This window comes from Melospiza melodia, chromosome 4, assembly GCF_035770615.1.
Source record: "Melospiza melodia melodia isolate bMelMel2 chromosome 4, bMelMel2.pri, whole genome shotgun sequence".
Classification (NCBI taxonomy): Eukaryota; Metazoa; Chordata; class Aves; order Passeriformes; family Passerellidae; genus Melospiza; species Melospiza melodia.
The window spans coordinates 79,207,235-79,220,060 of NC_086197.1; the positions used below are offsets into that span (position 1 = coordinate 79,207,235).

The window sequence follows — 12,826 nt, forward strand, 5'->3', positions numbered from 1 at the left end:
TTTTATTTCCACTTGTGGACAAATTTTATTTTGTTTTGTGTTCCTTTAAGACATACTGTTTAATGTCCCCCCTGGGTGACTACTGGGGGTGAACATAGCTCCCTTGAGACTTTGCTTTCCTAATGGGACAGGCCGTGGTTCTTCAGACAGCCTTCCCATGCAATGTCATGTTCTAACAAGAGCCTCTCTGTACCTTTTCTGCTTTGAATTATTTTTTTCTGAAGGGTTGACACCTTTTTTTGCCTATTGCATTCAAAGCGTTTCATGCCCAGTGAATCCCACACTGAATATTTCCTCATGTCTCTTGGAAATCAGTCTCATGATGGATACTAAGATCATATTTATCTCCTTTATGCAGTCCCATCATTTTGATGGCTTATAGTTATCCCCTGAACAACTAATGTAACCAGACCTTTTTCTGTCATCTCCAGTTAATGAGTTCTCAGCTTACTGCAGACATTCCTGTTATTAGTATTTAAATGAATGACCTTCCACTCAGTACTATTACATTCCTTCCATTTAGACTATTCTGTCATCACAGTCATATAATTCTTCCTCTATGATATCCTCATCCTTCTTTGTATTGGCAATATTTTTACTTTTGCTACTTCAGTAAATTTCATCAGCATAAATGTATCTTTTTCTTCCAAGATCACTAATGAAAATATTCAGTAAACTGAGATCAAGGATTGGTTATTGGTGCACTTAATTAATATATTTTTTATTTTAAATAGAAAAACTTTATTTTCTCTTTAGCTTGCTCCTTAACCTGAAAGGAATTCTGTTCAGTTACTTTCTAAATAACCTGTACTGCATTTTACTAAAGTGTGCTCACACACAAGGTTGTCAACAGCAAACCTTGGATATGCAGGACTAGCTAAAAAAGATTTATTCCAATAGGAAACAGCTCTCCATAAACCCAAAGGATGTCACTACTCAAGGATGATGGAGGATGTGTTTGTCTTTAAAAAACAGACACATGACATGTTCTAGTTGTCTAAAATGGCCAAACTCTAGGATATCAAGAGCTCTTCATCAAAGGCATCTGGACTGTCCTGACAGGTCAAAACAGTTCATGAGCCAGCCTGCTTTCCCTTGAGGAACCTGCAAACACACAACAGGAAAGCCAGTCCTGTTATCCTGCTGCCATCTCTCCAAGGGCCTCGCTACCTCACAGTCCCATTCACAAGCCCAAGTGTGATTGGAAAGGTCGGGATGCCCCCAGAGAAGACAGAGGTCAGGACCAGACTGCCTCTACCACACACCTTCATTCTGCCTGGATCAGAAGTGATCATGAAAAGATGCAAGTGGGAAGCAAGTTGCAGGAATAGTCCTGCTAGCAGGAACTTCCTTTGCTGTCCTGTTTTCCGGGGTTAATAACTGCAGACAAACAACCCAAGAGTGCCTGTTTCCTGCAGTAGCAGTGTTGGCACAATTCCACAGCAGCTGCTGTGCTGTGCAGAGCATTCTGAGGATCATTCACCCTGTTACACATGGTCAGATGGCCTGCGATGCACCTGCAGACTTGGCAAACCTAACAGGGAACCACAACACATCTGGCTTTACTTGTCACAAGAAGAGAGAGACTATGTAGCTGCCTAACCTGAAAGGTTGAGTGTTGTATCTGCAAGAGAAAATTTGTTTTGGCTTTTGGTAAAAATTGGTACTCGCTCAGACTGCATCTAAAACAAAAGATTAGTGCAATATTTTATCATTTTCCACTCCTAAATATATCCCACTTAAATCATGTTTTCACTAGCTTAATTGATAGCAACACTTCAAGGAACAGTTTTGTAAAATGAGGCTACTTAATCTTAGCCACAAAAAAAATTTTTCACCCATCTACTTCTTGCTTGATAATTTCAATTAAAGAAAAAAAAAAAAACCCACAAAAGTAGAAATTTTGTATAATGTTTACATTATTATCCCATACATGCATCCCAAATACAAAAATCTCAATATGGAATTGTGTCCACAGTTCATTTCACATATGCCATAAAAGTTTGTGTTTGTGGTACTGGGGTACCAAACATAAAAACACAGTTGATTGTTTGTCATGCCTTCACAATGACAGATAAACAAAACCCTTTTTCAATCTCTCAAGTTCACGAATTGACCTCCAAAGGTGCACTGCATTCAACCAAATAGTGAGTTGATCAATAAATGTATATTAACACATATTAACAAATCCGTCTTCTAAATAACAATACCTGGTGTAATGGGTGTTTGCAGGTTTTGACAAGGGGAAAACACTGGGGCAGTTCTTGTATCTTCAATGTGTGTTTTAATAAATTGTGACTTTTCATCTTTTCAATTCTATTGCAGACAGGATGCATAATCTTGTCAATACAAGTACTGTGCTGGAAAGACTAGGCTTCAGCTTCCTTTCTCAATTGCTGTGCTGCTTAAAGAAAGTTGAACATAAGCTGTGTTATCCTTTTTATTTGAAAGGATGTGTTTGCACTGTCAATTGCCAAAGTTTTAGTGTACTGTTCTCAGAATGTAGAAGATCCTATTTACAGCTAAATATTCTTGGTCCTTTTGCAGTTGCAATAAAAAATACTTATATTTGAGTACAAATGGTCTTCAGCAATAGCAATTCAAAAATGCTCCAGTTTCTCTTTTTATTATGCAAAGAGACTAGCAGAAAATACTATCCTTCTCAGATTTGTTTTCATCTGAAGAAATTGTATCCCCTTCTATATTTATCTTTAACATGTTTCATAATTACACAATTCTCAACCAGGGACTTAATGTTCAGATATATTATATCAGATATTATATATTATGCATGAAAACTGGTTCATTTTTTATCATCCAATAATGATCATCAAGGTGGTTCATTATTCATCAGAGAAAAATGAGCTCTCTTCATATTCCAGTCATAGTACATTTCTGCCCTGGTCATATACTTAGAAGTCCATTGTCTAGATAAATGTCTGATCAAATATGACCAAGCAAAGGAATTTTCTGGAGAATCAACCCTTTGCATGATGTACATGCCCTTTCAATTACTACCTTTTAATTGTATGTTTTTAGCTCTTTCTTACTTTTCTGATCACAAAATTAACAGACACTGTCCAGAAGTTAAGTGATGCTGTGATAATGTCATCATCCAACTTGCAGCTGGAAATCAATTCATAAGAGTACTGCCTACTAAACCCCAGGTTCTGAAAACAAAATATGCCAATTAAATGATAGATCTGTTAGCTATTTTACTATTATTTCACAAGTAACACCAGCTAATGCACTAATTCCTGGTTCCACCTTACTTCAATTTTGTTGGATACAGCATGTAAACGCATATATCAAATCATTTAAATTCTCCCTATAAAAGCAATGAAAAGCACAAAAAAGTGGAAAAATAAGGCTGAGAGAGAAGTGAAAAAGACATTTATTTCTATCATATACTCTATATATTTTATGCTTTATACTATGTCCTCTGAGGTGTCATCTAACATCTAAGTCTGTGAACATACTGCAGTAAAGTTTGTGTTCTAGTGTTTCCCAATGGGTGTACCATGCAGAATTTCATTTTGGTTGAAAATACTTTCTGTAGTGTTTGATTTCAGATAAATTCACAAATACATATTTCTAGTGTAAATATAAATATGTATAAATATAAATTTAAGTATAGTGCAAATACTCGGCTACTTAATAAACTACTTTGCGCATATATTAAAGGGCATTGAAGGCCTAGGCTGATGGAAAAGAAAGTGCTAAGATGATCATTAAAGTTTTACTTTTGAAAGTGTATTTATCAAAATGGACAAGAAATCCTTGTTTTCCACAAGGTAGTTTTGTCTTGCAGTAAAAAGCTGGACTGTATCTGGAGAGCAAAGCAGCCACTGTTGTTGCCTCTGAGCTCACAAGTCTTTTATTCAACCTATGTAAGTGCCATTGACAGAAATTCATAAAGTTTCTCTCCAGAAGGCATCATAACCTGCATGCTGCAGAGAGCAGTGAGCTAAATATAATCTTCTTTATGGCCTGCCACATCCTAAGGACCTCAAGCCTTGCATTGCTGTATACAAGGAGCAACACAAGATGCAGCAGAGGCTTTGGGATAAAACAAATCTCCTTGGTGGCCCCAAACAGCAGGAATTTGCTGGCAGATCCTGCTGCACAAGTGCTTGGAATTAATAAGGAATGAATACTGGGAGAGTTAGAAACCTGTTTTAATTATCCTTTTCTCTTCCTACTATTAAAAAAAAATGTTAAGGTCTGTGATAAGACCATGTTTGTAAAGGTACTTGCATACAAACAACTGCATATTTTTGAATAATACTTTCATTTCTGTCTGTTTACCTTTTAGAAAGAGGAAGCCAGAGAAGAGGAAAGAAAATTACCTTTTAGAAAGAGGAAATCAGAGAAGAAAAAAGAAAATTTCTCTTAGTTTCAGAGTTAAGGAAGCTTTACTGCAGTTGCATGAAAATTGAGTCTTTTAGCTCCCTTTAGCCAGAGCTCTACCCCCAAAATAGAGAAGGATTCGTAGGTATTGGTCTGTTAGTGTACCAGAGACAGAGCTGAGCTTTTTGGTCATTTTGCACAGCTTTTGAATGCTGCAGCTATGTAAAAGTAGATCACAGTTCTTCTCCTGACCCAAAGTAATGTATGCTCTTTTCTGTGAAGACCTTTTCTACAGCATGAGGTAAATTGTGCAGGCAAGAGGGCTGTACACTGCCCATTAGCACCTCAAACTACTAAATTGTGTGAAATACCAAAAGCAAGCCTTCATCTGACATTCGCATGACATTCAAAACAGCAGTGGCAGTGATAACAAAAGACACTTCCAGCTGCAGGAAACAGGCCTGAGGAGTTCTGAATTTGTGCTTTTCATAGTTAGTTTTTTTGCAACTGAAGCAACTGAAAGACACAATTTCCTACCTAACACTTCTATAGCATTGAAGGAAGACAAAGAAAATATTTGCTCACCAGTTTTATTTTTGAGGCGTCTATTATTTCCTCAATAGCCACTGACTTTTCCTTCTCCTTCATTTTTCTTTTTCCTTAAACATGTAAATGATACCAGAGAGTGCTAGGCAGAAGTTTATATACTTAGGTGAACTTTGATTCTTCCTTGGACTTTAAGACTAATCTAGTGTAGAATGTGATTGACAAAGCATTTTCATTGATGCTATGCAGCCTTTTCAAGTTAGCCAACCTAAGCAAATGAGGTTGTTAATGTTTACTCTGGTCCTTTCTCTAAAATGGTTTTGAACTTTAGCAGATTTTATCAACTTCTAAGGGTTGCCAAATTACATCAGTATTCACAAAATAAAAAGTACTTGTGATTATGCAGTAGGGGCTGCCTAGATCAGCAATGCTATATGCACCTCTAGTGGAAAGCTGGCTTTACTTCATGACTGAATAATTGCAGCACTTGTTGAATAAAACACTTTGGAGTATCCCTACTTGAATTTCTTCCTTCTGTATGATTCCTGAGAATGGGACAGACGGCAGCTTTTGCAATCCATCCAGATGGTCACCATCAATATTTAACAAATAATTAATACAAATACAAATTATTAATGTCATGATGAGAAACTGTGACGTCAATGACCTTGTAATAGCAGTGAGATTTTGCAGACAGAGTGAACCATGCTTTTACTAATAAATAGTGTCTCCCTAAAATCAAATGCAGAGTTAACAGATTTAATCAGAACTTTATACCAGCTGCAGTTAATAGAATCATAAAAATTAAAGAAGGGAAACATCTCTCTGTCCTATTCGGATCTAACTTCTACTTTGTACCTGTACAACACAAGGTTTTTCCAAATGCCAAAGGAGCAAAACAAATACAAGTAAGCCATGCAGGCACTCAGGATTTTCTCCACAAGCTCTTTTCCTGCAAGAGTGGCAGAAGTGAAGCAATCCCACTGACTTGACTCCCAAGCAGACTGGAAATAAACAGTCGCTCCCAGTCTTGGTAAAATAGTGAACATGAAATGAAAGTGAAGCAGTGAAGCCTCAGAGGATCCCTGAAGAGGTGACCACCATTGCAAGGCACCACCTTTACAGAGTACTGCCACCTTTCCCTGCCCAGCTGTTTCCCCAGCTCACAGCTGGCACAACCCCTGACTTCCAGCATGCCCAGGTGCTTTGGCTTCCCTTCTCTGGCACTGGTTTAATTTTTCTCTTCTCAACATTCTTCTACTAAGGTCACTCAAAGGGATAGTTAAAGAAAATATTTCTTAAATATTACAAATAAATCATAGTATCATATAATGTTAATGGGTAGTTATGGACCTTAAAAACTACAAAGCACCAACCCTCCCTGCCATGGGCAGGGACACCTCCCACCAAACCAGGTTGCTCAAGGCCTTAATCAAGCCTGGCCTTGAACACTGCTGGGGTTGGGGCATTCACAATTTCCCTGGGCAGCCCATTCCAATGTCTCACCACTCCCACAGTAAATAATTTCTTCCTACATCAACATGGAAACTTTTTTCTTGGCTTTATTTTGTACTGGATGTGGGAAAAAATTGAATGAAAAGGTTTTCCATGAAATAGCTTTCAATTTTCTTCCAATGTGAAATGAACTGCTCCATTTAGTTTAGTCATTCAGTATTGACCACTCCAGCAACATGGAGCTGAACTAATTCAACATATCAGCAGCTGGGCCTCTGCTGGTGGCATTTTGAAATCCAATTTCATGGTAGTGCAGTGCCTGAAGCATTGTTCTGCAACTACTTCTTAGCTCTCATTGCCAGCCATCTAACTGCTACAGAGCCTCTCGCCTCAGGCTTCTTCAAAAATAGTGCTGAAAGCTCATGTTTTGTGCACCAGAAAAAAAGGCAACTTAGAATCCTTGAAAACATTCACAGGATTAAATTATTTTTCTTGCTGGTCCCACCCAGGTCTGTGCAAGAGAGGCCTGTGCTATTGCAGAACATAAACTTCCTCTCACTCCATTCTCATTCCAAGCCAGTCAATCTCCAAATGCTTTTGCCATAAGTTTTAGTGGACTGCATGTCAAGTAGAGAGCATTATCCCAGTTGTGCAGGGACTATTTGGACTGCAGCAGTTATTTCTGTATGAAATTACTGGTAAATTGCCAGCTGTTTTCATACAGATCTCCACTGTGGTTGCTACATTACTGGTTTACTGGTGAGTCCTAGGGCTGCATATGTATATTATCAAAGCAAAACAACATTTAGTGAGTCCTAGGGCTGCATATGTATATTATCAAAGCAAAACAACATTTAGTGCAAAGAAGTGATTCATAAGATCACATGTTGTTAAATTACACCTTGAAAAACACAGAAATCCTAATTTCTGTGTTTTTCCTAACTCTGCTCTTTCCTCTCTTCACTGTGACTAATGTTCTCAACATCTGCTTTAATATGTTTCTTTTCTCTTTGCTGATATTAAAAACAATATAGAGTAGAACTTTTTGATACCTGCCCTAAACTACTAATGATGGTGTAATATATGCTTTGTATTAACAGACCTAAACATCTAAACTCCCTGTGTTCTGAACATTTGGAAGGACTAAAATACTTTAAATTCACTGTGTTAAATAGACTGTAAGGATTTTAAATAAGAATGAATTTCTGATAAAAATGAAAAGTATTTATTTTTCAAATGTCTGTCACCATATCTAACCTACATGTCAGTAGGTGATAGACATTTGAAAAATAAATGTTTAGAAGTAAACATGCCAGTAGTTTACTTCTAAAACTCACTCATATATTGTTTCATTTTTTTAAATTATTCTTACATGGTCAGATGTTGCTCCTAATATATAGTTAGAGAAAAATATTGTCTTATTAAAAAAATACTCTGCTGTCTGTTAATTAAAATTTCATAAAATTAAATTATTACAACAAGGAAAAATTACTTTAAATTTATACCATCTTCAATGGTGTCTTTTTTAAGTTGTCTTACCTTCTCCATAATGAACAAACAGTTGTCATTACATGATAGTTCATAAGAATAGTTATGATTTTATTTCAGTTATGCTTTATCAACAAAGATATAATTTGGTTTACAAATTATTTCAGGGGAATCAAGACCTCTTGCATGTAGAGAAAACTAGTCCTATTTTAACTGAATTTATAAAAGATTGTTATAAAAAGTAGGTTTCTGCCATTGGGGTATTCTGAAGAGCAATAGAAAGACAGCCAGAATATTCCCTAGTTTAAGCAATTCTTAAGTGACCACCCAAAACCAGACAGTTTCATGAAATTGTAAATTTGGGTCCAAACACAAGCCAGAAAATCTGCTCCTCAGAAGCTGTAATTATTTTAATGAGAGATGCAGGAATGTTCTTATTTTCACTTCTCTGATTCTACTAATGCGTAACTGTAATTCATTAATTCAGGGTCAGACAATGAGCCTTTGAGCAATTATTCACATGAGTGGTCTCACAGAATTCAATGTCTTCATTTAATGTGCCATTAAAAAGGTACATGGGTGCACTTAACTAAAGTAAACATTCGTTCACTGCAACACACAACAGGTTGCACTGTAAAAGTGGAAAGATTACTCAGCCACTAAGTCATTGAGAACACTGAGACAGAAAAATGGCATTGTGAATTTATCTTTTTCAAGAAAAGATTTTGCTGAAAAAATACCTGAGCCTTTTGCCACATTCTGAAAACCAAGTCAGTCCATTTCAGAATTTCAGAGATTACTCTGCACAGTTTGCAAAATCAAGTCTCAAGTAAGGAAAGTCTAAAAAAAATTCTAGAAATACTTAGGAATAATGCTGGAGAATTTTGAAGAGAAAGCCAAAATCAGCCAGATACAGAGGCAACTCAGTCTCATCTGTAATCTCACTTGCTCTATGTTTGTGCCAGCCACCACAGCAGGCACCTTGTGCAGATGTCAGAGCTGCTGTGCATCCTTGCTGAACTACAGCACAAACCCAGCACATCTCAGGAAAATTAGATGTTCTCTCACTCTTGATCATGCCTCCTAGTCCAATACTCTTGTAACACATACGTGTTTGGCTCAGATAAAGAAATTTCATTATGTTTAACGTGATAATGAACAACTGGATATAGAAAAAATATTTTCTACTTGTGTCTCTATCTTTCTCTGTTGCACAGCTTATGACCAAAACTTTTCTGGCAGATTTAGGATGTTGCCTGAAAGATGGCTTAAAAGCAAGTGGCATGAGCTAAATGCCTGAAATCATCTCCATATGACTAATTATTTTGTATATTTTAAAAGTATAAGATGCTAAAAGACAAGACAGCAGAAGCAGAGACACCGCTCCATTTCCTCACTGCAATGCAGTTTTCCTCCTGCCTTGCTGAAGGCAGGCTTTATTTTGCCACAGTATTGAACAGAGCAATTTGGAAATGTGTGCTATTCCCTGGCTTACCTAGCAGCCTGCTGATTTCCTCAGCACAAATATAATTCAAAATACTATTACTTGTCCCAGAGGCACTTCAAGAGTCCCAAATCTGTGCAAGTACAATACCATCAAGGTCTAAAAGACATCGCAGATTTCCTTCCTCATCAAGAGTAAGGTATTCAATAAATTTTAGAGACAAATGTCCTTCAAGGCTGAAGATAAAGGCTAATGAACCTGGAATTAGGACAGATTAACATCAGCCAATTTTAAAAGGTTTTGAAGGGAGTATGACTTCAATCCAAAACCCCAAATTCATGCCTCTCATCACCATCCCACACTATCATACCAGAAATTATCCTCCCCTGCCTCACATCAATTTGAGCCAAAATATTAATTCACTTCCCAGGGACAATTTCCTTGTTATGTTCTGTACAGACATATGTGTAAATCAGTCCAGCTGCAATAGTTCTGTAGCTGGCATGCAAATAGAAGGTGTTCATGGAAATGTTCATTGGCACTAATGCTGGACTGTAGAGTGGGCCACACAGAAGGGTAGAGGTCTTGTCTCCTGAGGTATTTTTGGAGCCAGGGAAGTTCTGTAAGTCGGAAAAAGCTGTTCCCCCAGAGGGCGATAAAGAGCCAGGACCTGACTGCATCCTGAGGTGCCCTTGGTGGATTGTCAAAGCCTGCGACAACCCTGCCTTCATCAGGGGGAAGCTCCCCTTTACCGGTGCACAGTTCAAAGCCCTGAGGACAAACAGTTCTGGACATCAGCTGGGGTAGAAATGACAACATACATCCTTCTGTAAAGTGCATTACAGGTATTGATATGAATTACTTTCATAAATAATAACACTCTTTGTGGGTTTGTGTCCAGAAGAGCTCCATCCTTCCTCTTCCAATATATAACATATATGGAAACATAAATAGTCTTTGTTAGTCCTCTCACATTTATCCACAAAGAGACATCATAAAATTGAAGCTTTTTAAATTAATTATTGTGAAGACATAACATTCCTCTTACTTGTCCTTGAAATTATTCAACTAAATGCAACTTGTCTGTATGAAAATCCAGAACCGGAGCCTTGCTTCTGGATAAGAACCACTTATACCATAGAAACTATTACATGGGGATTTTTAAACTTTTTTTTAGATGAGGTAGAAGGATGTTTAAGCAAGGCTTTAAATGGCTTTCTAGGGTCCAGAGACTTTTTATCCTTATTATTTTTAGCACTGCAGAGACATCAGTAACTCCAATGCGTTATGCACCAGGTATTTTGCTGGGCTAGGTCCCCAAATGGTATTCAGACCACTTAAAACAACTATGTGTCATCACACTGGTGCCCTTTTCTGTAATCATTATTGACAAAAAGGCAATCAGCTGAAGAGAAAGAAGAACAGTCCACTGATACTATTCCTTAGTCTCTGAACTGTGAAGTGTTTGAATCACTCAAAGAAACTTTCTAGTATAAAAATAGGATGAAATTCAGAAAAATACTTACAGTTCTTTGCATTAGTAAAGGGGTTTCAGAACAACCTATCCCTTCATCATTAAAATTTGATTCCATATTGATTATGTCTTCAATAACTTCTTCCATCTGATAAAATAATATTTTAAGACAAATCAGTACAAATAATAATGGAAAAAATTATTTTTAAAATACAGAGGATTAATCTTGAATAGCTATTACAGCAATAAAACAATTTCAGAAGTCTTTATCTTGCAATTCAAACAATTCAAACACTTCTATACAATATTCACATTTTTTACTTCTTGTGACAACAGTTGTGGTTTAGCAAGATACATCTTTCTCTTAAACACCAGCCCATGCCCATATTTAACCCCTCATTGCAGCACCATGATCAGATGACAGGAGTGCATTGTTAAGCTGTAACTGTGACCTTATCACCTTCATCAAATGTCATCTTGATCACAGTGCATTGCTGCACTGGTGCAGGAAGACGGAAAGGAACCTGTGGTTCTGCAGCTGTGTGAGTCACTCCAGGTTTGGTGTTACATGCTGCTCTCTTGGGCAGGTAGAGGTTTCTTTCTTTAGCAGTACACTGGATACTTTTCCAGACAACCTTCTTGTGGGGGCCTGAATATATGTATTGTTATAACAACAATAAGAATACAACAACTGAAGTATAGTAGGAGTCCTAGTGAATATCTATATTATATTTGGTGGGTCCTAGCTATTCTAAATGACTCACAGCTGCGAAGTCCTTAGTCGGGCAGCAGCTGTGGCTCGTAAAGATAGCTGGCATAAAAGGGGTGGGTCAAGAGCCCAGGAGGAGCCCCTGAGAAGACAGGAAGGACTGTGCTGCAGAGAATGGAGAAGAGCCCCAGCAGAGAGGCAGGAACAACATTGCAGTGAAGATTACAACACCTTCTGGTCTCTGTTTTGATCTAATCTAAGCCAAAAACTACTGAAGCAGCTCAATAATTACTTGGGATGAAATAATGAATACTTTGAAGGCCTATAGATACATTCAGGCCAAAGTTCAACATGAGTTTTCAATGATGATTATGGTCTGGTTCTATTCACAATATCATTTTGGGGGAGATCCCATGATAAGCAAGTCACTTCTAACTCTGTTATCTGCAGCTCTTGGGAGCTGAAGCTGTAGATGGTCCTGTGAAATGAAAGCATCACACAGACATGGGACCTTTCAACACAGAATTTTTGGTCACATTAGAGCACAGCTCATGCATGCATTCCTCTGCCCCTCTAAAACCAGAGAACACAGAACTACTGTGCCAGCACTTGTGCCCAGACTTATCCAGGAAAGCCCTATCAGGGCCAAAATGATACCAAGAAATGCTGACAATTAAGCAATATGAAGAAGTGCAGTTTACTGCACCAACCTGGGTGTTGGCTCTATATTATTTACTAATATATCTATAGCCTAGTCTTAACCACAGGGCACACCCACATTAAGAAATCCCACTGTGACAGCAATCCTTCCCCCTGAGTCTGAGATGAGATTGTCCAAACCACTGCAAAGCTGCCAGGATCTTGCCAGTGCCAGGTATCACCCTCCCAGGCTTCACCAGGATGGAGAGGGGTACAGGGCAGGCTCCTGATCAGACCCAAAATGCCTGAGAACAGTTTCAGCACACTGCACTTTGCCAGCATGGAGGTGGTCACATAGGTGTCCACAAAGGCCATTTAAAATAGCATTTTGAAGTAGCTCCACTAATCCATAAACTTGACTCAAAATGTCAGTTGTCAATGCAGAAGAAATGGAGAGGCCCCAGATGAACTCTCAGGAAGCTTTATGGGCTCCCTCATGCTTAGCTACATTACATCCAAATGCTTGAATGAGTCATGGTGTATTTGTAAGATTCTTCTGTTCTATTGAAGTCCAAGACATGATACAGCATCTCCATTTCTCATTTCTGTAGGAATTCCCCTCTTACCTAATAAACAGTCTCTTTTGAAATCTATTGAAGTATTAAAAGCCATAATGACCTACATCTCACATTGGATAAGAATCTGATATTGTATTATAGCT

General features: G+C 37.8%; 1 protein-coding gene across 4 annotated transcripts in view; it reads right to left on the bottom strand.

Moving 5' to 3' along the window:
• Positions 1–5,024, bottom strand: part of TFEC (transcription factor EC) — a 29,427-nt gene extending 24,403 nt beyond the window's left edge. For 2 of the 4 annotated variants that reach the window (XM_063155305.1, XM_063155304.1), the window contains exon 1: positions 4,936–5,024. In XM_063155305.1, coding sequence (XP_063011375.1) covers positions 4,936–4,998 — 63 coding nt within the window. In that variant the 5' untranslated portion in view covers positions 4,999–5,024. Of the gene's footprint in view, positions 1–2,210; positions 2,508–4,935 lie in introns of those variants that run through there. The other 2 variants (XM_063155303.1, XM_063155302.1) reach the window with 1 other exon arrangement.
• Between the last annotated feature and the right edge of the window lie 7,802 nt (positions 5,025–12,826).